General features: G+C 40.6%; 3 protein-coding genes across 3 annotated transcripts; 1 reads left to right on the top strand and 2 right to left on the bottom strand.

Annotated features, from left to right (window-relative positions):
- Positions 1 to 1,216: 1,216 nt before the first annotated feature.
- On the bottom strand, positions 1,217 to 4,617 carry ccdc96 (coiled-coil domain containing 96). The gene is made up of 3 exons (XM_023270791.3): positions 3,674 to 4,617; positions 1,728 to 2,075; positions 1,217 to 1,655 (listed from the first exon to the last, which is right to left on the bottom strand). Exons 1-3 carry the CDS (start codon positions 4,367 to 4,369, stop codon positions 1,329 to 1,331), a joined length of 1,371 nt encoding a protein of 456 aa, XP_023126559.2. The 5' UTR covers positions 4,370 to 4,617; the 3' UTR covers positions 1,217 to 1,328.
- Positions 4,618 to 4,638: 21 nt separating this feature from the next.
- tada2b (transcriptional adaptor 2B) lies at positions 4,639 to 10,328 on the top strand. The gene is made up of 2 exons (XM_023270790.3): positions 4,639 to 4,908; positions 5,870 to 10,328. Exons 1-2 carry the CDS (start codon positions 4,639 to 4,641, stop codon positions 7,079 to 7,081), a joined length of 1,482 nt encoding a protein of 493 aa, XP_023126558.1. The 3' UTR covers positions 7,082 to 10,328.
- Positions 10,329 to 11,999: 1,671 nt separating this feature from the next.
- On the bottom strand, positions 12,000 to 16,049 carry grpel1 (GrpE-like 1, mitochondrial). Its single transcript, XM_023270789.3, has 4 exons — positions 15,889 to 16,049; positions 14,561 to 14,708; positions 13,970 to 14,051; positions 12,000 to 13,122 (listed from the first exon to the last, which is right to left on the bottom strand). The coding sequence occupies exons 1-4, from the start codon at positions 15,954 to 15,956 to the stop codon at positions 12,776 to 12,778; spliced, it is 645 nt and encodes a 214-aa protein (XP_023126557.1). The 5' UTR covers positions 15,957 to 16,049; the 3' UTR covers positions 12,000 to 12,775.
- Positions 16,050 to 27,541: the final 11,492 nt, after the last annotated feature.

The raw sequence follows: 27,541 nt of genomic DNA, 5'->3' as shown, positions 1-27,541 counted from the left end.
AGTTGCCAGTTTGCAAAGTGCGCGGTAGCACAAACCCACTCTCTCTGCTCCTCTTTGTCACACATGCATGCCAATCTGCATGGTGAGCAATAGCCATAATTGACCTTAATATGAACTAAACAGAAAAATAAACGAGATACAAAACAGGTAGAGCTCCGAGTTTGAAAAAGGGAAATTCCTTCCTACCTTAGTGGGAGACCTGGCACTGGGAGGAGGAGGCTAGCTTCTGGTAGTCAGGAGTGTAGGAACTGGTTGCAAGGTATAGGCAGGCTGCAAGGTGGTCATCTGTCATTGCTGATCTGTACTTGGACTTGGCGAGAAAGCAGACTCACACAAATAAGTTGATCCAAAAAGAGCTGTCAGGTTCAAGGCACATCTTCTGAGATTGGGATATTTCTCCTCCACCAGTAGTTTCCAGAACACCACATGCTCTCCAGGTTGAGCAGATGTTGATCTGGCTTTGATCTCAATGTCATTTTGCAGTGTCAGGATCTCATCCTCAAGAGCGGAGCTTTCCAAGTCAAAAAGTGATTTGAGTTTGGCGGCAATGTCACCAACATCAATACTTGCACCAAATGGATAACACATATAGCTGGCTACAGGCTCGATGGATGCAAAGTCAGTAAAACGTCTCTCAAAGTCTGAGGAGATGCTCTGAACATGCTCCTCATAACGTGCACTGTCAAACTGTGTCACACCTTTACCTTGACGTTGTAGTTCTGCTTGCATGTGACGGAAGTTGCGCAGGTTACCACGCTGCAGCCTGCTGGACAATCTCGCACTTTTGTGACGCGCAAAGGCGTTTTTGTCGGGAAATCCCTCTCGTAGCTCCCGTGTACTGTTTTAAAATACCGCTCCAGATTTCCTTTCTTTGCCAACGCCACCGTTGCATTGCATATCAAACAAATAGGCTTTGAATGAGAGTAAACAAAGAAATAATCATCCCATTCAGGGTGAAAATGGTAGGTCTTTGCTCGTTTCCCTTCGGCCATGTTCACGTTTAGGAGTACGTGACCGCTCTGATGGCTAGCTGCTAGCTGCTAGCTGTTAGCTGCTAGCTACTGTTGACAGCTGTCAACTTCCTGTCATACATGTCACGCGCTACCATAGGTTAAACGTGACCTACTTTTTTCTTTTTCTCCTTTTTTAAAATACTTTTTTTTATGTGGAAGTGTTTAAGAGACTGATAGGGTGCGGAACAAAACATAGTCACACACACAAAAAAAACCTTTATTTAAAAATTTTTTTCCCTACAACCCTCGTGGTCGACTTGGGATCAGCCCGCGGTCGACCAGTAGACCGCGATCGACTGGTTGGGCACTCCTGCATTAAGTTGTCTCCAGCTTCTTCTTCCATCTGCCGCCGCTGAAGACAACCTCAGCTTGGCGGCACTTGAGCTTCTCCAGGTGTTCCTCCAGCTGCTCCGAGGCGTCCACGGTGTCCTCAAAGTCCCGCAGCAGGATCCTGTTCCCCAGCAGCCCCCGACGCTCCTTCAGCCTCAGGTTGTCCCCCTGCAGGCTGCTGCGTGCCTGCTTGGTCCTGGTCAGGAGGTCCCTCCTTCTGGCCACCAGGGCCTCCACCTCAGCCAGCTGATCTCGCTTCACCTCCACGTCCATCTGGCTCCAGCACAGCTTCTCCTTTATGTTTGACAGGAGCTGGAAGAAAACACAACGTTCATTCTATTGCTTCTCAAGACACAATCAGCACCAGTGGGTTGATCCACCTACCTCCAAGCAGCTGCAGATCTTCTTCTGCAGCTTCAGCGAATCCTCACTTTGCTTCTCAGCGTGTTTTTTCTGCTCCAGCCTCGCGGCCTGCAGCTGTTCAAACTGGATCTGTAGGGGGTCTCTGCTGTGGTCCTCCCTGTCCCGGAGCTCGGCCTCCAGCCGGCGGATCTTGATCTTCAGCTTGATGTGCTTCAGACGCAGCTTGACCAGCTCGTCCTGCCGGAGCTGCTCCGCTCTCAGGGTCGACTCCACTTTGGCCAGAGCTGCTTCTGGACCCAGGTGTCGACTCAGCGCCGTCACAGCCGCCTCCTGCTTCAGTGCCGTCAACGCTTGCCATTCTTTTTCCACCTGAAGATGACAGTACAGCATATATAATCAACATTAAACTGGCTACTAATGAGTATTTTGAAGTTATTTGAATGGAAAATCCCATCTGTCAAAGTTCTTGCTAACTTCTTTACTTGTTATTTCTAATAAGATTACACTTCATCTTGCTGTATTTGGCAGATTTTCTCTTTATTTGTTCACATGGCACTGAGAGGAGTGTCCACATGGTTCAGTATTCATGTCACATCCATCCAGCTTCATGTGTAGATCCGTTGTCCTCCTTTACCGCTGAGAGATAAGGGATCACTTACAGTCCCTTAAAATGTAGTCCCAAATCTTAACACAGTATTTCTGTCGAGGACTATATATTATTTGCGAAACAATCAAAGTTAAAATTAAAAAAGATGTTCTTGGCTGCTACTTATTCACATTTTAACTTGCACACAAGTATGTGGCATCACTACTTTATTTGAAAGCAGTGAGCAAACTAAAGGTGAGAACAGAAGTGCAAATGTCTCAAGTTTTTGTCATTTTGTAATATTTTGTCTTGTTTTGGGTTTTTTTGTCTTTATTTTGTCTAACTTTTATCGTGTGACTCATGCTTTGTTGTTTTGTGTCTTTTTTTGTCTTGCTTGTGTCATTTGTCCCTTTTTTGTTGATTTGTATCTCGTTTTTTTATATTTTGTCTTGTTTTTGTTGTTTTTTTGTCTGACTTTTGTCATTTGTCTCATGTTTTTATCGTTTGTATTTTTTCTGTTATTTTTGTCATTTTGTGTTGTGCTTTATTCGTTGTTTTTTGTGCTGTTTCTGTCGTTTTGTGTGTTTTTGTCTCACTTGTGTTTTTTTTGTAATTTTTGTCTCTTTTGTTTTGTGTCATTTGTCAAATTTTTTTGTCACTGTTTCTCGTTTTTGTCATTTTGTGTCTCATCTTTGTAATATTTTGTCTTGTTTTTGTTGTTTTTTGTCTTTTTGTCAGATTTTTGTCATTTGTCTCACATTTTCATCGTTTTATTTCTCATTTTTGTCATTGTGTCTCATCTTTGTTATATCTTGTCTTGCTTTTTGTCTTTTTTTGTCGTTTGTCTCGTTTTTGTCGTTTTGGGGTTTTTTTTTGTCTCACGTGTCATTTGTCCATGTTTTTGTTGCTTTGTATCTCATTTTTATCATATTTTGTCTTGTTTTTGTTGCTTTTTGTCTTTTTTGTCTGACTTTCGTCGTTTGTCTCCCGTTTTTTGTTTTGTTTCTCGTTTTTGTCATTTTTTGACTCATTTTTGTAATGTTTTGTCTTTCTTTTGTTTTTTGTCTTTTTTGTCTAATTTTTGTCATTTTGTGTCTTTTTTGTTGCTTTGTATCTCGTTTTTTGATTTATTTGGCCTTGTTTTTGTTGTTTTATTTGTCTGACTTTTGTCGTTTGTCTCATGTTTTTTGCCTCGAAATGGTAATATGTTTTTTCTTTTTCTGTTTTTTAAAAATTTATTTATTTGCTATTATCTCAGGTATTATATAATTTCACATTGCATCGACACCGGGTGAGATCATTAAACTTTCATGAATCATTACTGTGCTGTAGTATAAAATTATAAGTCAATATTTTTAGCATAACCTGCCCATATAATAACCTTGTCCAGCTTCTCCTGGGACTGTATTCTCAGCTGCTCTTCCTGCTGCTGGGCTGATTCAGAGTCAGCTGTGAGCTGCCTCTGCAGGTCGGTCAGGATGTTCATGAACTTCTCGTACTCCTGCAGCTGTTCTGTCTCTGGCTTGTGTCTCTCCTGCTGGGCGTTGCCTCCGGCCTTCTTGCGGAAATATTCAGCCAGCTTCATCTGCAGTTTGCTACTGAGCTGGCTGGCCTCATCCCTCTCCCTGATCAGCTCCTGGAGCTTTTGCCTGGACTCTTCATACCTGGTGTTTTCTCTGTCTTCAGCAGCACTGACTTCCTCCTCTTCCTCTTCCTCCTGCTCCTCAGCACCAGTGGTCTGCCTCTCTGGGGTTTCAAGATGCAGCCTGGCAGGTCCATCATCACAACTGCTCTCAAAAATAACACTTTCTTGCTGGGTCAGAAGTTGTTCGGTGACTTCATTCAGCTTCACGTCCAAGTCTTCACTTAGCAGCTCATTTCCACTGGTCTCTTCAGGCTCACAGGTGGCAGCTTTGGCAACAGAGGGCTCTTCTTCTGTGACTTTCCTGCTCTCATGATCTGATGCAACCATTTCAGAGTCTTCTTTCTCACGTCTGTCAGCAGGAATGGCAGAATCCTCCTCCCTCTCAGTGTCATCCTTCACCTCATTTTCTTCACGTTCTGGCTGTTTGTCCATTTTTAATTAAATAAAATAAAAGAATAATAATTTAAAAAAGAATTCCCTGGAGCATTATTCAATTTGTCTGGTGAAATTTCTGCAGTCAATGAAACTGTTCGTTTGGTTTCTGTTGTCCTGGTAACTCGGCTCAGGAGCCAATCAGCGGCGCCGCTCGCTTCTCCTCATGAATATGAACGAGCAGGATGTGAGTGGCTCGCGCTGCCAGGACTCGCTGTGCGCATGCGCGGAGTTCTGCCTCCGACAACAAGAAGCAGGAGCCAGGCAAGATGGCCGACCTGGGGAAGAAGTACTGCGTTAACTGCCTCGCAGACGTTACGAACCTGCGGCTTCGCTGCACCGACTGCCCCGATATCGAGCTGTGTCCGGAGTGCTTCTCGGCGGGCGCAGAAATCGGCAACCACCGGAGATGGCACGGCTACCAGCAGGTCGACGGCGGTCGGTTCTCCCTCTGGGGTCCCGAGGCGGAGGGAGGATGGACCAGCAGGGAAGAGCAGTCGCTGCTCGATGCTATCGAGCAATACGGATTTGGAAACTGGGTACATCACTTTTTTAAAGTTACTTCATTTATCTTAACTCCAAAACGCATCATATATACACACAGGAGTTTCATGTTAAAGTATTTAGTTAGAGTATAAAGAGTAAAAGTTGGTAAGTAGCCGGAAAGTTCCAGTTACGTTACTGACCTGAAAACCGTCTCTCGTCAGTCTGTTGTAAAAGTTGGATCGTTGAGCAGCATTTAGCATCACTCTTTGACTCTTGTAAAACTTTTTTTAAATGTAGTTTTGAACAGTGTTGCATTCAAGCTAATTCCTCGCCACATTAGCAAGAAGAGCTCAGGAGTAAGTTGCCTATCAATAGAACCGGGAGTGTCAGTCCTAATCAAACCACAAGGTCACTCCATGATGTGTATTAAATACATAAATGTAATCAATTAAACGCATTAACCAGATACTGAACGAAACTAAACCCTGCATCATGTTTTAAATATATGTACTGATTATTGGTATTATAGACTGAATATGCAGAACTAAAGGGTCCTTGACACACTGGGGGTATGATATTGAGTATGTTAAGCAGATAGTTGCACTATTTTCAAGGTATTTTAGCGCAAATGAATATAAAACGTGTCAGTCAAGAGTGGAATAGCCTCGTGGTCTTTTACTTTATTTTTCACATTTAATTTTATGCTTATATCTAGACAAATGTTTGTGCACTGACTAAAAGACTCTTGGTTACATTATCACTTTATATGAAGGAATTAGCAGTGTACCAGCTGATTACTGTCTTTTTTCTAATCTTTTCTGGAAGCCTAATTGGACATTATTTGGTAAAACTGCATACTGTCAACAAATAATGTTAGAGAATTATCCAATTTGAAAACCTGGGCTGAGGTTTTAAGTTTGTTTTATATAAAAATAAATACTGCAAGCTGTTTTAAAGACAGCTGTTTCTTCTGTTGTCCCCTTTAGTACTAATTTCCTGCTTGTGTGCTTTCAGGAGGACATGGCTGCTCACGTCGGCGCCTCCCGAACTCCTCAGGAAGTCATGGAACATTACGTCACCATGTACATCCACGGAAACTTAGGTAAGGCCTGCATCCCTGACAGTATTCCAAACCGGGTCACCGACCACACCTGTCCAAGTGGCGGTCCGCTGTCGCCCAGCCTCACCACGCCGCTCCCTCCGCTGGACATCAGCCTAGCTGAGCAGCAGCAGCTGGGCTACATGCCGCTACGTGACGACTACGAGATCGAGTATGACCAGGACGCTGAGAAGCTCATCAGCGGGCTGTCAGTCAACTACGACGACGAGGATGTGGAAATTGAGATGAAACGCGCCCATGTCGACATGTATGTACGCAAGCTCAGAGAACGGCAGCGACGTAAGAACATCGCTCGGGACTACAGCCTGGTGCCTGCATTCCTGGGCCGAGACAAGAAAGACAAGGAGAAGGAGAAACCGGGGACGCTGGGGGTTGTGGGGGCTGCCGGTGGTGTGGTTGGAGCAGGAGCTGGCGGTGGAACAATTGGATCAGGTTCCACGACAGGAGCGGGATCGGGTCCTGTTCCAAGTACACCCAAAAGAAAGATCACCAAGGAGGAGAAGGAGCAGCGAGTGAGGCTGCGGGGGCTCTGCCAGTTCATGGCCCACCGGGAGTTTGAAGACTTCTTTGAGAACATGCATAAAGAGAGACTACTGAGGGCCAAGGTGAGAGAGCTGCAGCGCTACCGACGCAACGGCATCACGCGTCTGGAGGAGTCTGCCGAATATGAAGCGGCAAGGCACAAACGGGAGAAACGCAAGGAGAACAAAAGCGTGGTCACCTCCAAACGGGGCAGCTCAGGAAGTGGAGGCCTCAGCTCCGGGATGGGACTCGGTGGCGGAGCTGGAGGTGGGGGAGGCGTTGCTGGAGGGATGGGAGTCGGAGGTGGGATCAAAGAAGAGGGCAAAGATGGCGAGTTTGCCGCCATCGAGAATCTGACGGGCTTTGAGCTGCTGTCGGACAGGGAGAAGGTTCTGTGTAACTCCCTCAACCTCAGCCCGGCACGCTACCTGACTGTCAAAACCATCATCATCAAAGATCACCTGCAGAAAAGGCAAGGCATCCCGGCCAAGAGCCGACTGCCCAGCTACCTGGACAAGGTTCTCAAGAAGCGCATTCTCACCTTCCTCACGGAGAGCGGCTGGATATCCCGAGACGCTTCTTAGCGATCTGATTCTGACGAAGCTGATGATAGCTGGTAGCTGATGTGAGCTTCGGAGGCAGCACAAAACTACCAGCGTTTACGGTTTCTTGTCAGGGGTGACCTTGTGAATATGTAAAGAAACAGAATGCCCCACTGGATAAAAGTTCTTATTTTCGTATGTGGGAATGTGACGGGTGGAATTCATCCTTGTGGGTTCACCATGAGTTCTGTCCATAATGTTTCTACATGATGATAGCTACAATGCTAACGCCAATGGGAGGTGCAAGTTGTTTTAGTGCTACTGAAGGCATATATGTTGAAATATTACTACAAATTCAACCAACAACAGGGCAAAAGCCATTTCATGCTGAAAAAAAGGTTATACCAGAAAATTTTTCTGAATGTTCTTAGTAATTATTTCAGCCAATACTAGCTAGCTGGTGACAGAAATGATCAAAAGCTGTGGTTTTACGGTCTCTTAAACTGTTTTGTTTGGCATTTCATCAGTGGATAACTTTCCAAGGGCGAGGGGACGATAGTGCAAAAGCAACACCTATTGTCAGCGTTAAAATAGGTTGACAAAGAGCAAACGTGATCAATCACCTGGCCTGATATATCTTCTGATTGCAGCTTACTGCTGATATATTGGTATCAGCACATAGGTTGGCCCTAGAAATGCCAAAGAACATGCTGATAAGGACACAGTCTGTCTTCCAGAGGACGCTGCCATGTTTATTTTTCATCGGAAATATACCAATATATCAGTAGGCATCAGTGTTTAATAGCCAAATTTTTTGTATTTAATTGAAACCCTTGAAGCCCTTGCATCAGTTATTTAAAGTGTGGTTAACACGAGGAGTCGTTTAATCAGATTCATTGTCGTGGACTCCGGACAGCTTGACACTGTCTGAATATCGTATGTATACAGCTTCCCCGACTTCAAATAATTCCTGAAGATCTCTATTTCTCTCTCATAGATTGCCAGAGTTTTCTTTGTTTCAGCTGGCTTTCTGTCTGGCTTCTTCCAATGTTGCTTTGCTGCCACTTTCCATCAACAGGCAGTTAATGGAAACAATTATTTCCCTTTTTGTTTTTGGTAACATTTCCAACATTCACTTTAGATTTGAAAACTATAGGAAGCAACAAGAGGTTTTGGGGTGTGTTTTGCTCTTGTTTTTACTCACTGTGGGCTCATTTTTTGCTGCAATAGAAAGTCCTGCACCCCTATGGAAACAACAGAACCGTTATTAGAAGGAGAGAGAGCTCAGAAGTGTGCACAGGTGTTATCAATACTGGGACGACTTCTGTTTTCACTGTCTGCAGTTCATCTTAGTTCACTGAATAGTCACTAAATGTCTTCAGTCACTAAGGCTTCCTGGTTGCACAGAAGAGCATGGACTTATTTTTTTTTTTTCACAGAATTGGTTGGCAAATTTTCACATCGGCATGTAGAATAAAGTGATTCTGATGAAATAGTACGATTTTTAAGTTGAGATTCGGGCAGTTTTCCCGACCAACCAGCACGGCACAGACGAGTAGTTCAAGGACCGCCAGAAAGTCGAGATTTTTGTTGAGTGATTTGTTGTTTTGACACTTTCTGGCCCTGATAAATTGGGTAATTTGGCGATTTTTGCAAGGAGTATCCATATTAGTATTGCCCTAGAGAATAACACCCATATTGCTCTTGCTCTAATTTCTGTTTTATGCAAGACTTTTAGCTTGTTACGTGAAATTAGCGTGGAGGAAAAGCTCCACAACCAACCTTTCGTTATTTATTGACATCTAGTTCAGCTGTTCTCCAGTGTTCTCCCTATATAAGTTTCCCGTATTTACACCAGACTTGACGTCCGCCTTTTGGTCGACCACTTCACACAGCTTTGTGAAACCAGATGTTACATGCCCCACCTCCTTTGGCAGCCTATCATTACTTGCCATCACTTTGTTTTGAAGGCAGCAGCAGCAGCGGTGACTCACAATGCGCCAATGTGCTATTTAAATGCAAATTAGATTATTGAATCGGCCATCGTTTCACGGCAAGAGAGCTCAAATACAAGAAGAAAAGCACTCTTATGGATGTTACCTGTGCTGGAATAAGTGCTAGATTCCTGTTCTTGTCTTCCAAGAAGTTTCTGCATTAGGATTGTGAATCTCTTACGTCTTTTATGTATATTTCACTTCATGTGGTGCCCCAAACCTTGTACAAAATCCCACATAAAGACCAACAATCACTGAATCCTACAAACGAGTGGTGTTTTGCACTGGGTGACTCTTTTTCACTTTTTCTGCTACTGCAAAGTCACCAGAGCATCAGATCTGCATTAATCCACGACAGAAAATAGTGTCCAAGTTTGAACAATAATTGCTATAAATGCGGATATTTATGAGGCTCATGTCTTCCACAGAAATCCATGGGTGAGGGAGTGTGGGAGACGTTTAGTTTTTTCACGAGATTTGTTGACAAAAAGATCTTCCTTCTTCCCTTTTTTTTTTGTTGCAATGAACGCCCCGTTATCCAAGAGCAGATTGTTTTTCTACTTGTTTCCAGCAGTCTAGATTATGTAGAAAAGCAATCGAAAAGAACTTCTAATCATTTTTCCACCATTTATGGTGGGTAAACTCCAGTACATAGACGAGTTTTTTTAGACTGTTCCAGCCCACTGCTAATGTGTTTGTAATGGATTTGGGTTTATTGAAGATGCAGAACGAGCATTGTGTTGGTTCTGTACGATAAAGATATGAAGCATTTTTCAAGTTGGGAAAATTCCACTTCACCCAGAATGTTCCATTTGATGTTCTTTCTTTGTCTAATTCCTACCTTAGTGGCTTGTAATTCGAAGACAGACTTTTATTTTGACATTTTCTTCTGCTCGTGCAACTAAATGTTCCAGGTTTGGGTTTAAAGGAAAACTCGTTCCCGTCGGGGAATTATTTTTTGTAAGGGGGGATTTCGCTTACTTTACCAAATGTAAATAATTTTGTATGATAATTTGAGGGGAAAAATATAATTACTGACCTGTGAAATGTACAGTATTTTGTGTCATGGAAATTTTTTTTATAGCTTTTGTAATTAAAAAAAAAAAGAAAGTTTTTGGATTTAAAAGAAGCCATGTTTTGTGCGGCTTTGGTTCTCGTCATGGCATGCTGTTGAGCTGTCGTACATCTTGTTGACCGTCTGATACTGTCGAGATGTTGTGCTGTTCCATTACTTTGTTGTTCAACATGACAAGTATGGAGATGTATTAAAAGTGCAACTACTTTATACTTCTAAATAGTCCTGTTTCTGTAATTGTGATACTTAACGAGAATCCTGTCGAAACACCAAATGTCAGATTTTGTCACAGAGAGAAGGTTGTCTGAGTGGCATGTTAATGAAGTTCCTCCTTTCACCGTCATCAGGAAAGCAAAAATTGCTTTTTAAAAAAAAAAAAAAAAAAAATGTAAAACATGTAACGTTACTCACACATTTACAAACATACTATATTTAAGGACATTTTTAAGTACTTTTATTTCCATTATAGGCTACTTTATACCTCTACATTTCATTACTTTATCTTTACTGGACTACATTTACAAAATAACTTTACCTATTATACTATACTATAGATTGAAATAAAATTCCAGGGCAGCATTCACAATAAAAAAAACAAAACAATTATGTACAGTAATTGAATTTTGTGGTAAATTTTCATTTAGCACAATTAAAAACTAACTATGCAGGTACAATAATCTGCAATTGGCCCATTCTGCATAATGGATACTTTGTGGTACTTGATGCTAATATTTTTGTACTTAAAAGGGTTTATTTTTAAATACAGGACTTCCAGTGTTACAGTATTTCTACACACAAGAAAAACACGAATGTGAATGTCAATATTTATACCTCAACCTTTTGCTGTTGTTCAGATTAATTCATTTTTTTTAGTGAGAAAACAAAATTCTAAGCTCAAAAAATGCTGAATTTTCTTTAATAATGATTACAATAAAATCAATTCCACTTGGAGTGGCTACAGCTCAGTGCATTAGTGAAGCTAATTCAGCATTTTATACTTTTGTACTCTTAAGTTTGAGTGTATTTAGCCGATAAACCTACAATATGTACTTTAAAGTGAGATTGTCAGTGCAGGTCTGTTGCAATGAACTAGTGCAGTGTGACTATTAGGGTGTATGACTGGAGTACTACCGATCCAAGTGCCAATTTCAGTTTGTAGGGAAGAAAAATACATAAGTTACTTGCCGAACAATATAAGAATAGTATATTAAAGTATTATACTTCTATAATTTATTCGGTTCAACACACTTCATGAAAATGATCTAAACCAACGATATTTTACTGAATCTCAGTACTTTCAGACCAACGTTTCACAGCCCATCGATCCCTCCTGAAGGCGTAAATCTGTAGAAATGGCTCACAAATTTATAGTTTCATATTTAAAAATGATTCATGAATTAGCTGGGCATGGTAGGTTTTAGTATACGGTATAAACAAAGGGAACTAGTCCATTTTCAACTGCTGATTGATACACGTTTAGTGCTCATTGCTCCTCGGTAATAGCCGTTTGGACAGCAAGGGCAGCTATCTTATAAAGGAATTAGACCAAAAAAAAATGTAACGAAATGAATGAACCCTCTTTCAATGAAAATATATGATTATCCTTGTTTGTTGCGAGAATAGACACACAAGACGACAATATTAAGGGAGTTTGAACCATTATTGTTGCTTTTCCTACTCGTATTTGTGGGATAATCGTGCGTATGTTTTAAAACTACATTTCCCATCATGCTTTTGTGGGTTCCTGTTGCTTCAGATAGTTAAAATCTGTGCATCAGGTATTTGTATTTGTGCATAAAAGCACCAAGTGCCCCCTTGAGCTGCTTTCTGAACATCGGTATTCATCTCTTTGTTTCACTTCTCAGTCAAAAGTCAAACACTAAACCAGCGATTTCAAAGTTGACCAGTTTATTCTGATGCAGTGACAGTTTGGACAAAGGTCCACATATAGAATTCTTCTACTGGTTTACAAGTAAAGTTACATTACTGTCGCCCACCACTGAGCTCAACTGTGGCAGAGATGTTACCGTGACTGAAGCTGGCTAACCGGACCATTAGCGTCTTGGAAAGTCAACATCAGCAGAGTAAAATCTCAGCTTCTGCTTGGTTCATTACTTTAGTCACACTCACAGAACAAAACAAAACAAAAAAGACACAACTGAGAAGTTTGACATTATTATAATTAGGCTTTAAACAAAAGTCCGGAATGACAGCAGCTCAATATCAGCACGACTCACTTTGTGAATGTGATCTGACACCGTATCTGACCCCAAAAACAGTCTTGAAACGAGGGGTTTATGATCTTCTCCTCAAGACTGATGGTTCTGAGAGGAAACGTGAAAGCCTCTGCCTGTGTGTCTGCTGATTTTATTAAATAATCTCTGACAGTAATGACTCATGGCTGATGACAGACTGAAATTTTACTGGAAAGACTGTCCTGTGCCAGACAAAGTGTAGCTGTTAAAAACTGTTGGATGTTGTCCGCGTACGAAGTTCAGTTGGTTTCCCGTCTCTTTGAGGCACCTTGGGGTGGGGGTTAGTGTGAGGACGGGCTTGTGGGAAAAGTGTGGCAGGGCCTTGACCAGTCTGCTGAGCCTGAGGTCATCCGTCTCCCCGGCGACGATGCTAATCCCACTTTGCCACTCAGTGACATCATGGTGCAGCGTTCTAGGGGCCCTTGGCCACGCCCACCAATGCTGGCCTGAGGGTGCGCCCGTGAAGCTTGTAGCCCACTTTGGTCACTACGGCAACGGTGCCAGGCTCCTTGCCCTCCACGGGAGCGTGGAAGAGGGCCTCGTGCTCGTAGGGGTCGAACTTGAGGCCGTCGGGGTTGATCTTGACCAGGCCGTGCTTGGTGAACACCTTCTGGATCTGGACCTCAGTCATCACCAGGCCGTCGTACAGGTTCTTCAGGTGGGGGTTCTGGCTCGTCACCTCCTCCTTGGGCACGCTCTCCGTGGCCTTCTCCAGGATGTCGGCGACCTCCAGCAGGTCCTTACAGAAGCCCTGGATCCCTGATGGGGGTAAGATGGTGGACCATTACTCATTTAAAGACAATACAACTTTTATATAACCTGAACTCTCTTTCTCGTGATAATAACTGTCTGTATTCATAAAAGTTTTGCTTAGAAGATGCCATCATTGATTGGCCTGACAGCAGATGGAATGGGACCAAAAGCAGGAAACAACATGTCACCAAGTGAGGTACGCTAGCTTTACTTTGTGTTTTAAAAACTATCTTTCTAGCATAATGGTTTCCTAATACAAGCCAGAAAAAGCTAGTGGTCAAACCAGATCAAATAAGTGTACTAAACTGAACGTGGGTGTGTATTATTGCTCCTGACTGCAACATAGCATCATTTTAAGCAGCTCATAACCAGGTTTTAGCATCTTCTGGTGTCAGAAAGTTGCACTTTACCTGTTTAGTGATAAGCAAAGTGAAGCGATATGCAGGAAATGCATTCAGGAAGACGTTTGTCTGTGGTTTCAGATGTGATATCTGACATGATACAATCCCAAGTATTAAACCAGCTAGAAAGAAAACCCTAATTGTTGTACTTTAAAGTGCATGGCTAATAAAAGAATGGAAATGTCATGTATCCATAAACACCACAGAAGGGTCTTAAGTTGTTCAGAAAAAAAAGAAGCACATTGTAGTATGTAAACAGCACAAATAGTCAGTGTATTTTGGTGTATTAAACCAACAGTGTAACCATTCTATACAGTTCAGTAAAAAAGGTTAAAGTTGCCCTTGTGTGACATCTAGTGGTGTGTCTCTGCAACTGCAGGATATTTGATCCATTTCTGCTGGTCTTTGTCACCATGAACATGTGGAAAAGCAGCAAAGCTAAAAGTATTTACCGTATAATTTGGCATCGTCTATCATCTTCTGACTCCTCGTCCTCAGGTTCTCTGTGTCTGCCAGGGCCCTCTTGTACTTTTCCTGGAAACAGAAAAACAGTTTAAAAACTAAATGCTTTTTGTAATCTAGTGAAGCCCAGGTCTACACACTAATCTATTATCCTGTCTGTTAAATGTTTTTATGAAGGGTTGTGTTATTAGTTCAAACCAACTCATCTGGATTCAGAGATGGAGATCAAACCACACAGAGGAATCCTACAATCACACTGCAATCTCTGAAATAACTGAGAATTAACTATACTGCGGATAACCAATTTATTTTTATTACTGATTAATCTCTCAATTAGTTTTACAATGTATGGATTTATTCCTCAGTCTATAGAAAGTCGACATCTTTAAATCAAAACAGTTGAATTCTTTAGTTTAGAGATGATTTTGCAACTTATTTGCAGCCTGTCTGTGAACTAACAAGCAGAGTGTAGAACAGGAACAGCTCCAAGGTGAAGAAAAAAACCCCAGTTTAATCCCTACTGTATGGTCAGGATCAGAATAGTGCAGCTGGACGTTGAACTGCAGTCAACTCAGACTCACTGTCATTTCCTTGAGCTGCTCCTCCAGCTGGGTCTTCTCCTCCACCAGGACTTTCTCTGCTGCATTCTGTTCTGGCTTCTCGGCCTCCTCCTCTGACCCGTGACCGTTCTTCTGCTGGGTGGCCGTGCATAACAATCGCGGGGAGGCTCTGGAGGGGGAAGCATGTCCAGAATAAGTTCATATTCTATTGTCAAAGTAGCTTGATGCCCAGTTTAGTTCCAGAGGAGAACTCTATCAAACACAAAATGGCTTAATAACTTGTATTACTATGCACAGACTGGAACATCTTTGTAGATTTATGGTGGAATGTGGAATAAATATGTACACGTTCATTTTAAACACGCTGCATAACATCCTTGCAGCTTTAGTGATTTGGATTCCTTCCAAAAAATCCTAAAAATATCTAAAGTGATTCCATATATATTAGTAAAACTTGTAATATTTTCTTTAAGAACATTCACATAAAAATGATTTTTTTGTGAATGTTCTTCAGAAACATTTTTAAAATTTTTTTTCCACCCAAAAATATTCAAGGATTGCCCAAAAAATGTTGAAAATGTGGACATCAGAAGTTTCACTGTGAAAATATATATTTTTCCTACATTTTCAAACTTTAAAACGGGTCAATTTTGACCCACAGGACGACACGAGGGTTAAAATAGCAAGTGCACTTTAGTTTTGACTCATTTTAAGTAGCAGAACAGCCTATTTCACCAGATGTCATCATCTCTGTAGCCAATAGAGTAGCGTGGAGACACTACGCCAAACTCCATTCACAAATTGCTTATTTAAACACATATAAAGCTTTAATGACCAAACCGAAGTACGCATTAATGTCGAGATTAGATAAAATTAGCCTTAAAATGAATGGAGTTTGGTCTGGCATTTCCTGCCTATAAATGAAGCCTCACGAAGAAAACGAAGCATCTCAAATATCTCAGCCTTTTAGATTTTTAAAGGAAAGTACCTAAAATGAGACAAGCAGATGATTTTGAGACTTTGACACCGTTATAACAGACATCTTGAACGTTAGCTTAGCATAAACTACATCCTTCTGCTAGTATCCATGTCATGTTATGTCACTGTTTCCAGCTAGCAATGCCAACCATGCCACACAAAAACACCAAGGTTTGGCTCATGTTTTAGTCTCCAGCACAGAAATGTACACATCTTTATGGTCAGTTTCTGCGCACATATATTATTATTATTTAAAGAAAGGTCACCAGTGAAGGCTGCCGAAGCTAACATGCTAACCGGCTGCTAGTACGAGAAGACAGGCGCTAAAATACACAATTCGGCGGACAAAGGGAATAATAAATGTCACGCACCTTAAAAGCGCAGGCGAAGCCACAAGAGAGTAGCTCTGTCTCACCGCTCGTACACACCAGCTCGCCATTGTCCCCAAATAATTCGCCGTGCAGGTAAGAAGCTCCGTGTAACGCACGCTGACGGGACGCACAACCGTGATGTCAGCAGCGTGAGGTCTCAGCCAATCACAGATGACTACGGGGAACGCCTCTCCCAATAGACCAATCGGATTCTTTAAAAGCGTCTGACGACTGCGTATATAGTTTGGTTGAGTTTAAGTTAAAGGTGAAAGCCGCTCATGTGACCAAGGACAGTTTTTTTTAAACGAAAAAAGCCTTACAAAACTGAAGGTTACATCTCCCGCGCTTGTTCAACTCGAGCTGTTTTTTTGTGGACGTTGAGCGCTTTTTCTCAGTGTTAATGTGAACGTCAAAATATGACTCTTGAATGAGAACTGTTGTAGTGCTAGAGTCCCTTGTTGTGTCAGAGCTTAAGGCTGCTACACCTGCAGTTTGGTAAATGTAAGTGTGTTATTTACTCTCTTGTGCATCTGTCAACAACACTCTGTCTGCTATGTGGTGCTGACTGGGAAATGGATTCAAAGCTGCTTAGTCGAGGCTTCTTACTGGTTTTAACACACGACATCACATCTCCCCTATTCTGGCTTCTCTTCTTTGGCTACCAGTCTGTTTTAGAATTGATTTTAAGATTTTACTGACCACTTTTAAAGCTCCTTTAACCCTCCTTTTGTCTTCATTTACAGGCACCAAAAAATATTGTTTCCTTGTCTGAAAAAAAATCTTCAAAAAAAAATCCCCAAATTTCTGAAAATTTGCAAAACCTTCAGGAAGAAAATTCCAATCATTCCTTAAAAGTTTCCCCTAAAAGTATTGTTTTAAAAAATTCCCCAAATTTGGCAAGAAAATTCTTGTAAATATTTTCAAAAAATTAGTAAAAATCTTCCAAAAAAATCCTAAAAATATCTAAAGTGATTCCATACATATCAATAAAACTTCTAATATTTTCTTTAAAAACATTCACATAAAAATCAACCAAAATCCAGTGAAATTCGCTTGATTTTGGTTGATTTTTTTTTTGTGAATGTTCTTAAAGAAACATTTTTAACATTTCTTTTTTTCCACCAAAAAATATTTAAAGATTTCCCAAAAATGTTTAAAATGTGGACATCAGAAATTTCACTGTGAAAATATATTTTTTTCCACATTTTCAAACTTTAAAACGGGTCATTCTGACCCGCTGGATGACACGAGGGTTAAGTGAGTAAATAAGGCTCGCTGAATCAGTAACTTCTTTGAAATCACTTTTATGGACTCACCTTCAAGTAAAGTTCTCTTTTGTCACTCTGCCGTTTTATCCCTTTTAAAATTTTCACTGCTAGTAGTCCCTCTTTTTCACTTCCAGATCTTTTGTTTTCTCTTCAGCTTCTCTTGTGTGATGTTGTCCTTTTCATCAGCTTTTAATTTGCTATCCATTCTGTACATTTTTGTCATTTTTTATGTTCTACCTCTCAAAGCACTTTGTGTTCTTCCTGAAGGTGCTATACAAGTAAAGTTTTTATTATTATTAGTCAAGTTTCCACAATGTGTTTTTATGAGCATTTTTGAAGTACTATAGCAGGAAAAGTTAATGAAAATGTTTTTTTTTTTGTTTTGCTCACTTGAGGTGTTTTTACTTTGTTGAAAAATAGATAATGCACCTTTTTTGAAAAAGTATCAAACATCTGCTCACATAACCAATCACTCTTTTCTGCTTTATTTGTTGTCTGCATGAAATATGTCCTATACCAGATGACACTAAAGAAAAATTACAATTTTCCTTATTGAAAACAGTCCATATTTACCTTTTCAAGGGCCAAAATTTTGTTTGTTTCTTCTTCTTCTCCTCAAAGGCTTTTCAAAACAGTTGTCAAAGAGCTATGGTGTGTTTAAATGAAAGCGTGTCACTAAATACCAGAATATCCCACTGCATCGTGCCTGATTTTGCAGTATGCCAGCCAGCCTGCTTTTCTGACACAGTAGAAGAGGGCAACAGTGCACAGCCAGTTGATTTCAGGAATTTCAAGGGTTTCAAGATGGTCAAAACTTAAGGCGCAGTATTATGATGAAGTAGTCTGTATTAGTTGTGTGATACTGCAGGTAACATGAGGCACTTTGTAAGAGCAGACACAGTATGCATGGAAATGAAAAAGAATAAATATGCCATTTGGAATTGGGTGGTTTTGTCTTCTGAAAACACAACACAGCTTCATTGATTATCTCCAATGCAATTAATGGAAACCAGATTAATTTCTATTTTTTTTTCTGCGACATTTCAAAAGTTTTCTTCAAATTCTCTCATCTTCTGCCATGACATTATCATATGGACTTTCCACAGGTGAATGAAGAGGACATGATGACATGCTGTGCCTCCACACGCAAGAGGAAAGCAACGTTTCTGATGCTCATCTGAAGGTGAAGGTAAGCAGCAGTGCAATGGGAGAAAAATAACATGTCAACAAGTACAAAAACAAATGGACTGTCCTAATTTAGTGGTTAATGGAGAAACCATAAATAATGTCACATGTTAAAAATATATCGGTGTCATATTAGACTCATCTTTAAAAAGCACATTAAATAAATGAGACGAACACTGAATTATAACCTCTCAGTTCAGAAATATCAGAAGCTGTCTTACTTTTGAAGGTGCAAAAACCTTTTTTTGATGCTTCAATTATGTCACATTTCATATATTGTAACTTTATTGTAGCTTCTAACTTTAAAACATCTCAAATCCTTATATAAAAAAGACGTTAAAATCCTAGATAGGAAGACAGAACAGTATCATCACTGTCGTATACTGGATAAGCATGGGTTGTTTAATTTTGAAAACGATCATATATGCAGATGTATGACTGGTTTTCCAGGTTGTTCATGGCTTTGCGCCCTCAACTCTCAAGTTTTTAATTCATTTCGCTTCTGGAAATACTACCAGGACAACAAGGGCTTCTTCTAGGTGGCAGTGTCGCATTCCTTTATGTAAAACCTTTTGGACAATCTGCTTTTCCCTACAAAGAAATAATGGAATGGCATGAGCTCCCTGCTGAACTAAAGACAAAAAAGCGATTTTAAAAGCTTTTCTATAGAGACAAAAAAAAGTAATTTTGGCAGTTTGGAAAAGATTTTTTGGACAATTTATGTGGAAGTGCAACGTAAGTAGAATTGAGAGCACAAACAATAGTATTCATTGTGTAAATTCCCAGTCATCCAGGTCATGGTAGTCCTTAGTTGTTATCCAGTTGTTGTTTTGTAGAAGCACATTTTGGACAAGGAAGAGTTCAGGAAGTTGTGTATGTTAAACTGGAACAGAGGAGCTGGTCTACAGCACCACTTTTCTTTTAAAAAAATAAAACTTCTAAAGGAAACTTTTAAGGAATTATTGGAATTTTCTTCCTGAAGGTTGTGCAAATTTTCAGAAATTTGGGGAATTTTTTGTTGAATTTTTGGATTTTTTTCAGACAAGGAAACAATATTTTTTAGTGCCTGTAAATGAGGACAACAGGAGGGTTAAACTTTATTTCTTTTTAAGCTGCAGAACATTAGCTCGTCCAAAAATCCGCCTAACTTCGGCTTCAGGAGCAGCTCTTAATCGTGTTCGTTGTCTATCTATGGGATGTGAGCGACTGTCTCCTGAAGGCAGTTTAGGCAACATCCGAACACCCACGTCTGCTGGTTTCTCTGTGGAGCAAGTCAAATCTGCAAAAACGCAGCAGTTTGTATCACCTCGACTGTTTCCTCTGAGCTGCAGCTTTCTTATGCCAGTCTTTATGTGTCTGTAAAACGCCTGACAACAGAGAAAAACACCTTCTATAATTTACCAGAGGCCAAAGATCTGTTGGATCTCCAGATTAGATTATGCCTAAAAAAGGAAGGCCTTGGACTTCACCTGGGAGCTCAGATGTGCACATGTGGGTCCATTATGTGAGTTGTGACAGTCAAATTGGCTGCATCTTCCACACGGGCTCTTTGAGTGACACTCGCAGCCCGTTCATTCAGAGATGTGTTGTCAGTGTGTCTGCTTCCAGTCAGCTAATCAGCTCCTTTGTAGATGAAAATGAAACCTTGCATCATCTTTCTGCCTCTTCACAAACACACACACTCTCCAATCTCCTTTTCATTTCCTGCCTCTCTCTCCTCCTTTTCTTTCAGTGCACATCTGACAAGGCGGAGCTAATTGATAGGCATGCCATTTCTCTCAGCCCCCGTCACTCCACCTGTTCACCGTTTTCCCTCAATGGTGACGAGGGAAGGGGAAAAAAAAGGGAAGAGGCAAATTAGTCCTTCATTTTGCAGTAAGCGGAGCAGACAGGTTGGCGTTTCCTCATTAGGAGGAGGTTTGTTTCATGAGGTGGAGCACGGATCCCTCTTGTTTCAGCTTTGATGAGTCCGACTTTGATGTCTGTCGTTAATGAAGCTCTTAAAAGACTTGTGATTGGCGCCTGATGAGAAAGCGGGTCGGGCAGCAGCGAGGCAGTTCGCTTAGCGGCAGCTTTCCGCCACCATCAGATAAAAGCTTCAACCGTGTTTGGTTTTATTTCTTTCTGACGGCAAGTTGAAGGCTTTTCAACGGGGTGTCGAGCTTTTGCTGTGGCATCTGAATTAAAATCGGTTCAGGTTCATTAAAGGGGCCCTCTGTGTTGATAACCTTCTTCTCAAGGCTGTAAAGATACATCTTCAGAGCCATTAACCTGAGATATTTCACATTAATAACAGAAATGGTTTCATAAACCGAACGTTCAGTGTTGGAAAGCATTTCTACACAGGTGCCTAATCTGTTTTCTGCTCCACATTTTTTGGATTATCAAATATAACAGACATTATTCTCATAAAGGCTACGTAGACTTTGGTTACTTTACCCCCCTGCCCTCTGCAGCGCCCCCTGGTGTGAGGATGCTGGCATCTACAAACGTTTTATATGTGATTCCAAACAACACAAGTCTGAGCAACAGTGGTCCCCAACCACCGGGCCGTTTGGGTCATTTGGTTCCGGGCCGCACAGAGGGAATTAAAATAGTTTGTTTTATATTTTATTTGACTTGGAGCGTTTAGCCAGATCACATTATCTTCATTAGCAGATGGAGTTGACTCAAGTCGTCTTAAAAAGTACAAATTTACTTTTTTTTTCGTATTTAACAGCTGAGGTTCAAAGTTCATTGTTGAGCTCATAAATTCTATTTCTTATCTTAAACTACACTGCTTGTATAAATGTGCAATTTTAAATTTGTTATTTTTATACACGACTGTTCAAAAGTCAACCAGGCAATTTCATGTTTTCCATGAAAACTCACACTTTTATTCATGCTCTGTATTATTTAAAGTTGACCTGTATTAGCTAAAGTTGATATTATTAGTTAAAGTTGCTCTATATTAAAGTTACTCTATAATAGTTAAAGTTGCTCTAAATGAATTAAAGTTGCTCTATATTAGCTAAAGATGATATTATTAGTTAAAGTTGACCTACACTACTGTTCAAAAGTTTGGGGTCACCCAGACAATTTCATGTTTTGCATGAAAACTCTCACTTTTATCCATGTGCTAACATAACTGCACAAGGGTTTTCTAATCATCAATGAGCCTTTCAACACCATTAGCTAACACAATGTAGCATTAGAACACAGGAGTGATGGTTGCTGGAAATGTTCCTCTGTACCCCTATGGAGATATTCCATTAAAAATCAGCTGTTTCCAGCTAGAATAGTCATTTACCACATTAACAATGTCTAGACTGGATTTCTGATTCATTTAATGTTATCTTCATTAAAAAAATGCTTTTCTTTAAAAAATAAAGACAATTGTAAGTAACCCCAAGCTTCTGAACAGTAGTGTATATTAAGGTCGCCTTCTGTACCCCAAATCTTCACTTTCACTTGTGATGTCTTCACAGTTCTAATCTCCTTTTTCCGTCACTGACCTTTTGCTTGTTTCATCCCCGCTTCCATCTTGTTTTCCTTTCCAAAGTTCTGCTGGGGACACGAGATGAGTGTGTTTGTCGGGCGCTTATCTGGGTTAAGGATTCGCTCCTTATGAATAGTCATTGTGAGGCCTCAGCCTTGGGGATGGAGGCAGACCGAGCTGTCTGTTTGTTTACCAGAGATGCTGGAGCAACTTGCCTCGAAACCCGATGTGGTATAAAAGCAGGACAAAGAGGAGGGAGGAGAGGGTGATGGAAGTCAGACGCAAATGAGTGAGGGTCTTGGACGCCGACGGAGAGCGAAGAGGGCGCCAAGGAAAAATATACGGCACTTCAAAGCCCGCTTGTAATGGCAGAAAGGTCGAGAGCTGGTGGGTGGATACAAATTGTTTGAAACTTGGTTCTTCATTTTTTTCCCCCGCACAAACTAGAAGACAACATATTCAAGGTTGTTCAATTATTCATGTTCGGGGATCTTCTCAGAACCCTTTCACGTCTCATCCGACAAGACTAACAAGACCTTCGCCGTATTACCAAGGGGATGTTTGTTTACACGGATCAGATCCAGAGCAGGAAAATAGCTCGTTTGGGTCAGATGATTGCCACAGTTTTTGATGTTGGGGGGTGCTTGGACCCCCCACAGCAGGAGGGCGTTCAGGCTTTAATGAAGGGCCTCGGAGCCGTTTGGCTGGCGTGATGCAAGGCGCAACAGAACCCGCAGGAAGGCTGCCTCGGTGTTTGTGACACCCACAGGACGGCCCGCATCACAAAGGACGGCTTTCATTCATGATTTTTTTTTCACAGGCAGCACGTCCTGTCCTGCAGAGAACAGAAACCCTGTCAACACTGCTAGCTGGGAGAGCACTCTGATGCTCTACGGCTGTTCAATGCAAGACTGCCGTGAAATGAAAAAGATTTGTTCTCAGCAATTCCTCATGTCGAGGCTCAGTAATACACCAGCACTGAGTTACAGCACCTTTCTACATTGTTAGTAACTGCTAGCTAGTTTCAAACCAGTTCAGTTTAATTCTATTTACACTACAACTCAATAGTTTGGGGTCACTTAGAAATGTCTTTATTTTTGAAAGAAAAGCATTTTTTTCAATGAAGGTAACATTAAATGGATCAGAAATCCAGTCTAGACATTGTTAATGTGGTAAATGACTATTCTAGCTGGAAACAGCTGATTTTTAATGGAATATCTCCATAGGGATACAGAGGAACATTTCCAGCAACCATCACTCCTGTGTTCTAATGCTACATTGTGTTAGCTAATGGTGTTGAAAGGCTCATTGATGATTAGAAAACCCTTGTGCAGTTATGTTAGCACATGGATAAAAGTGGGAGTTTTCATGGAAAACATGGAATTGTCTGAGTGACCACAAACTTTGTACGGTAGTGTATGTAATGCCAATTCACAACATACGGCGTCTCACAGCAAAATTAGCTGATTTTGGTTGATTTTTTTCTGAATGTTCTAAAAGAAAATATTAGAAATTTTACTAATAGAGATGGAATCACTTAAGATATTTTCAGGATTTTTTTTGAAGATTTTCACAAATTTTCTGAAAATGTTTACAAGAATTTTCTTGCCAAATCTGGGTTTTTTTTCTATAACTTATAAGGAAAACTTTCAAAGAATTATTGGTATTTTCTTCCTGAAGGTTTTGCAAATTTTCAGAAATTTGGGGAAAATTTTTTTTGCAGAATTTTTGGATTTTTTTCAGACAAGGAAACAATATTTTTTGGTGCTTGTAAATGAAGACAACAGGAGGGTTAATTTGACTGTTATAATAATTTATTTTCATGCAATAAATCTGTGAAATCTCTGAAATATAGTAATTCTAATAAGTTTATAATGTAGTTCATTCAGTTAGATTACCTTTCTAGCATGCAAATGTCTCTAAATTGGCACAAAAATACCAAAAATTAAATATTAAAGGCACGTGAATTTGTATTGCACACATTTTATAGTAATTTACCTGTAAGTTGGAGGTTTCACCTGAAACGACAACAGTGGGCCTCAAGGTGGCGCTGGAGGAGAAGTTATTCCCACTGTTTTTTTTTTTTTGCTATATTTGGTTTGTATATTGTTACACCCACATTTCAAAGCACACGGGAGTAGATTAGAATATAGACATCGTGTATATAAATACAAGATGGTGACAAACACACTCACAGTCTTTACTTTCCCACTCCTCCCTTGACGACAATTAAGACATTTGCCTCGCACGGTAAACAAATCTGTCACAATTAGTGTTGTTCCAGCAGAGTGTGTTTCATGTGCCTACCTCGGGTCCAGCGGGGAGGAATGGGGTGGTGGTGGGTGAGGGCTGGAGGAGCGACGATGCATTTTGTGTTCAGATGTTGGAAATATAACCCCGGGGTCAGACTGTGTGGGTTTGATTGAGTGGGAGTTGTGTGGGCGGAGGAGCCTGGTAGGAAAGTGGTCCGGGCTCTCCGGGGAAATCTGACAAATGTATCAAGAGAGAATTCCCAAAGTAAAGACATTTACATCAAGTGACGGCAGAGTAAAAAAAAAAAACAAAAAGAAAAACGCTCTGATGTGTTTATTGCCGTGGCGAAGAGGTTTTAAAGATGCAAAACATTAGCGGAGCAGCAGCATGTGCAAAATGGAATCAGATAAAATAACACAGCCCTGCATATTCACGTTTTAATATTAAAACAGTTTATTTTTATATATATATATATATATATATATATATATATATATATATATATATATATATATATATATATATATATATATATACACACACACACATACACAAAGTTATTGGGGGGGGTGGTTTGTCCTCCGAAGGGGGGCCCGACAGAAAAAATTTGAGAACCACTGAGTTAAAGTATCGATATCTGTATTGGTTTATGCAAAAATCCCAATCAGTTAGACTCCATTTGTCATTCAGTTCACATAATGAGAGGAACATATACGGCTCCTGCTCTCCTCAGATGGGTTCATGCAAGCATAGACTCCTGACACCAGCTCTGATTAGCCCATCATCCTTGAAGGTTTATTGTAGGTCAGCATGATTGCTTGGAGAATTAAACCTGCCTGTGTAGTCATTCATCAGTACCGAGCCTCATAACACAACACTGCACCGCTCAAATGGATCAGAAAGAAAATGGCATGTTGATTAATGTAGTCTGATCTGCCAGAAAAAGTCATTATTTAACACGGGCATGTCTGAGCTGTAGTCTGTTAGCATGTAGGCTGCTAGTAGGGTTTATTGTAGAGTTTTCACATGTCAACCAATGTGTGAGTGTTTTTAGTGACCTGACGTTAAATGTACTCAATACATAGATGTGCTTTGCTTGATTGATACTGCCTATACACTGACAGAACAGCAACATTTGGTTGGTTCACATGCTTTATTTACAAACTTTTTGTAGGGGCTATGATTGCGACATGATCTGTATTTGAACTCAAACCATGATCTTTTCCTAAAACCTAGCCTGATAGTTGTGAAGCCTAAGCTTAACCAAGTGGTTTTTAAGTAAACAGGTGCCAAAAACAAACAAAAACAGGGTCTGAAACCAAAACTGAACAGCCACGGAAAAATGACTGACAACTGCTGAACACAGCTACTAAAAACGAAAGTTAACAGTCGCTGACAATGACTGAAAAGAGTGAAAGAAAACTAAAGTACAAGCTTTTGGGAAATTCAACAAAGCGTAAAAAATATTATCCCGCACGGACTCAATTTATTTTATTTTTGATGGATTTGAAGTCATTTTGGTCAAGTTTTGAGTCATTTTAAGTCATTTTGACAAACTTTAAGTCATTTTGAAAAAGATTTTAAGCTGTTTTAGATAGATTTAAGTAATTTTGGACAAGTTTAGTGATTTTAGCCACATTTTAGGTTGCTTTAGACAGATATTGTGTTCTGGCCACAATTCAAATTGTTTTGGGCAGATTTTCAAGGTGAAACTGAGACATCTTACTACAACCACTATTAAGTTGCGCTTGAAGCTTTTGACTCTCAGAAACTTGTCTTCTGATTCTTTTGTGGCTTTGGGTCTTCCAGACCTCTTCCTGTCAGAGTTTCCTCCAGTTTCTGAGCCTTTTGATGGTGAACAAAACTGTACTCACTGACACCTTGACTTTCTTCACATTTTTCTCTGTAGGAAAGACCTAAAATTTTACATGTTTTGATGGTCTGTCTCTCCTGTTGTTAATTGCCTTTTCCTCTACATTTTTATAGCAACACATTACTTTCTGCAGTACAACACTGTTCTAATAATGCTCTGGAGGGTACGGTACCACGATGTGTTCCAACACTACTTTTATGCAGACAGAGGGGGTTGGAAGTAATCAAGAAAAGTTGGGACACCTGTAGCATTTGGCAGCACCAACTTTCAAGGCTTGATCAACCTCCATTGCTGCAGAACAACTTTAAGATGTTAACCCATTTCTTGCTCCTTCTGTACCATTTCAAGCTATTCATTTCACTTGAACTACATGGATTTCAATTAAAAATGGAAAAATTGGCGCATTCTAAGACTTTTGACTGGTAGTGTAGTTGAAACATGGCTTTTTACCCATCATTGGTGTATGATCCAGTAGACTCCATGATGTAGTCGTTGCTATGCATGGATGCTTGAACATGGAAACACTGATGTATATTTGTCCGCTACAAGCATTCTGTTCATGCACTGCTGCTGCCGACGAACACCGAGGCTTTCAATCCAGTGGCGGGGGTGAGTTATCAGCCTCACCCCTGTTAATGTGGGATGACAGAGTGTGACGGCGGGGGGGAGCGAGGAGGGGATGGACCCTAATAGACGGTCACACCTTTTAGGAGGCATGAAATACCGAGGAGGCGAGTGTTGGGAGGCCGTGTGTGTGGTTCAAGGGATGACGAGTGTGTATTAGCATTCAGAAGTACTTCACCGTTCCGAACTGAGATAATTACTGCTCAGGAGTTCAGCGAGGTCAATCGCCGGGCTCCTCATTATTGCGCTGGAACATCCCATTAAACTGTGTTGGAAGGATTCCTCGGCCGGAATCGAAGTGTGTGTTTATGTCCCACCACAGGGACTAGAGGTGACGACGGCCAGGAAAAATGACATTTTAATGGAGTCGGTTTTGTCCGGTAGCTACTTTTGAAGACTTCTACACTGTAAAGAGTGAGGTTTCTAAATAATTCTGACTGCTGCTGTTGTTTTACAGATTGTCTCTGTTTTGTTAAATCACATTCAATATTTAGTAAAATCACAGTCGACCCCAAAAATCTAGTTTTGAATTAATAAATGTGCAGAATATGGGCTCTTTAAAATCGAGCAGATGGACTGTGATGATTTGAAATGGAATAACCCAGTTTCTTATGCAGGCGCTGGGTCGAAATTAGTTTCAAATGACCAATTTTATGCATGTGAGACAGAGAGAGTTCGCACATATGGAGGTTTTGGTCATGTTTTGGCATGTACACTACGGTGCAAAAGTATTGGGCCACTTAGAAATTTCTTTATTTTTGAAAGAAAAGCATTTTTTCAATAAAGATAACATTAAATGAATGATAAATCCAATGTAGACGTTGTTAATGTGGTAAATGACGATTCTAGCTGGACATTTTGAATGGAATATCTCCATAGGGATACAGAGGAACATTTCCAGCAACCATCACTCCTGTGTTCTAATGCTACATTGTGTTAGCTAATGGTGTTGAAAGGATCATTGATGATTAG

This window comes from Amphiprion ocellaris, chromosome 23 (genome assembly GCF_022539595.1).
Source record: "Amphiprion ocellaris isolate individual 3 ecotype Okinawa chromosome 23, ASM2253959v1, whole genome shotgun sequence".
NCBI lineage: Eukaryota > Metazoa > Chordata > Actinopteri > Pomacentridae > Amphiprion > Amphiprion ocellaris.
Note: the sequence above shows the minus strand (reverse complement) of the source record. Positions and strands in the feature narration are given on the sequence as shown.

Coding starts and splice junctions, on each gene's coding strand:
- tada2b (XM_023270790.3), top strand. CDS start 4,639: ATGGCCGACCTGGGGAAGAAGTACTGCGTTAACTGCCTCGCAGACGTT. Junction 4,909..5,869: donor AATACGGATTTGGAAACTGG/GTACATCACTTT, acceptor GTGTGCTTTCAG/GAGGACATGGCTGCTCACGT.
- ccdc96 (XM_023270791.3), bottom strand. CDS start 4,369: ATGGACAAACAGCCAGAACGTGAAGAAAATGAGGTGAAGGATGACACT. Junction 2,076..3,673: donor CCCAGGAGAAGCTGGACAAG/GTTATTATATGG, acceptor TGTCATCTTCAG/GTGGAAAAAGAATGGCAAGC. Junction 1,656..1,727: donor AGATCTGCAGCTGCTTGGAG/GTAGGTGGATCA, acceptor GTTTTCTTCCAG/CTCCTGTCAAACATAAAGGA.
- grpel1 (XM_023270789.3), bottom strand. CDS start 15,956: ATGGCGAGCTGGTGTGTACGAGCGGTGAGACAGAGCTACTCTCTTGTG. Junction 14,052..14,560: donor AGCAGCTCAAGGAAATGACA/GTGAGTCTGAGT, acceptor TTCTGTTTCCAG/GAAAAGTACAAGAGGGCCCT. Junction 13,123..13,969: donor AGACGATGCCAAATTATACG/GTAAATACTTTT, acceptor TACCCCCATCAG/GGATCCAGGGCTTCTGTAAG.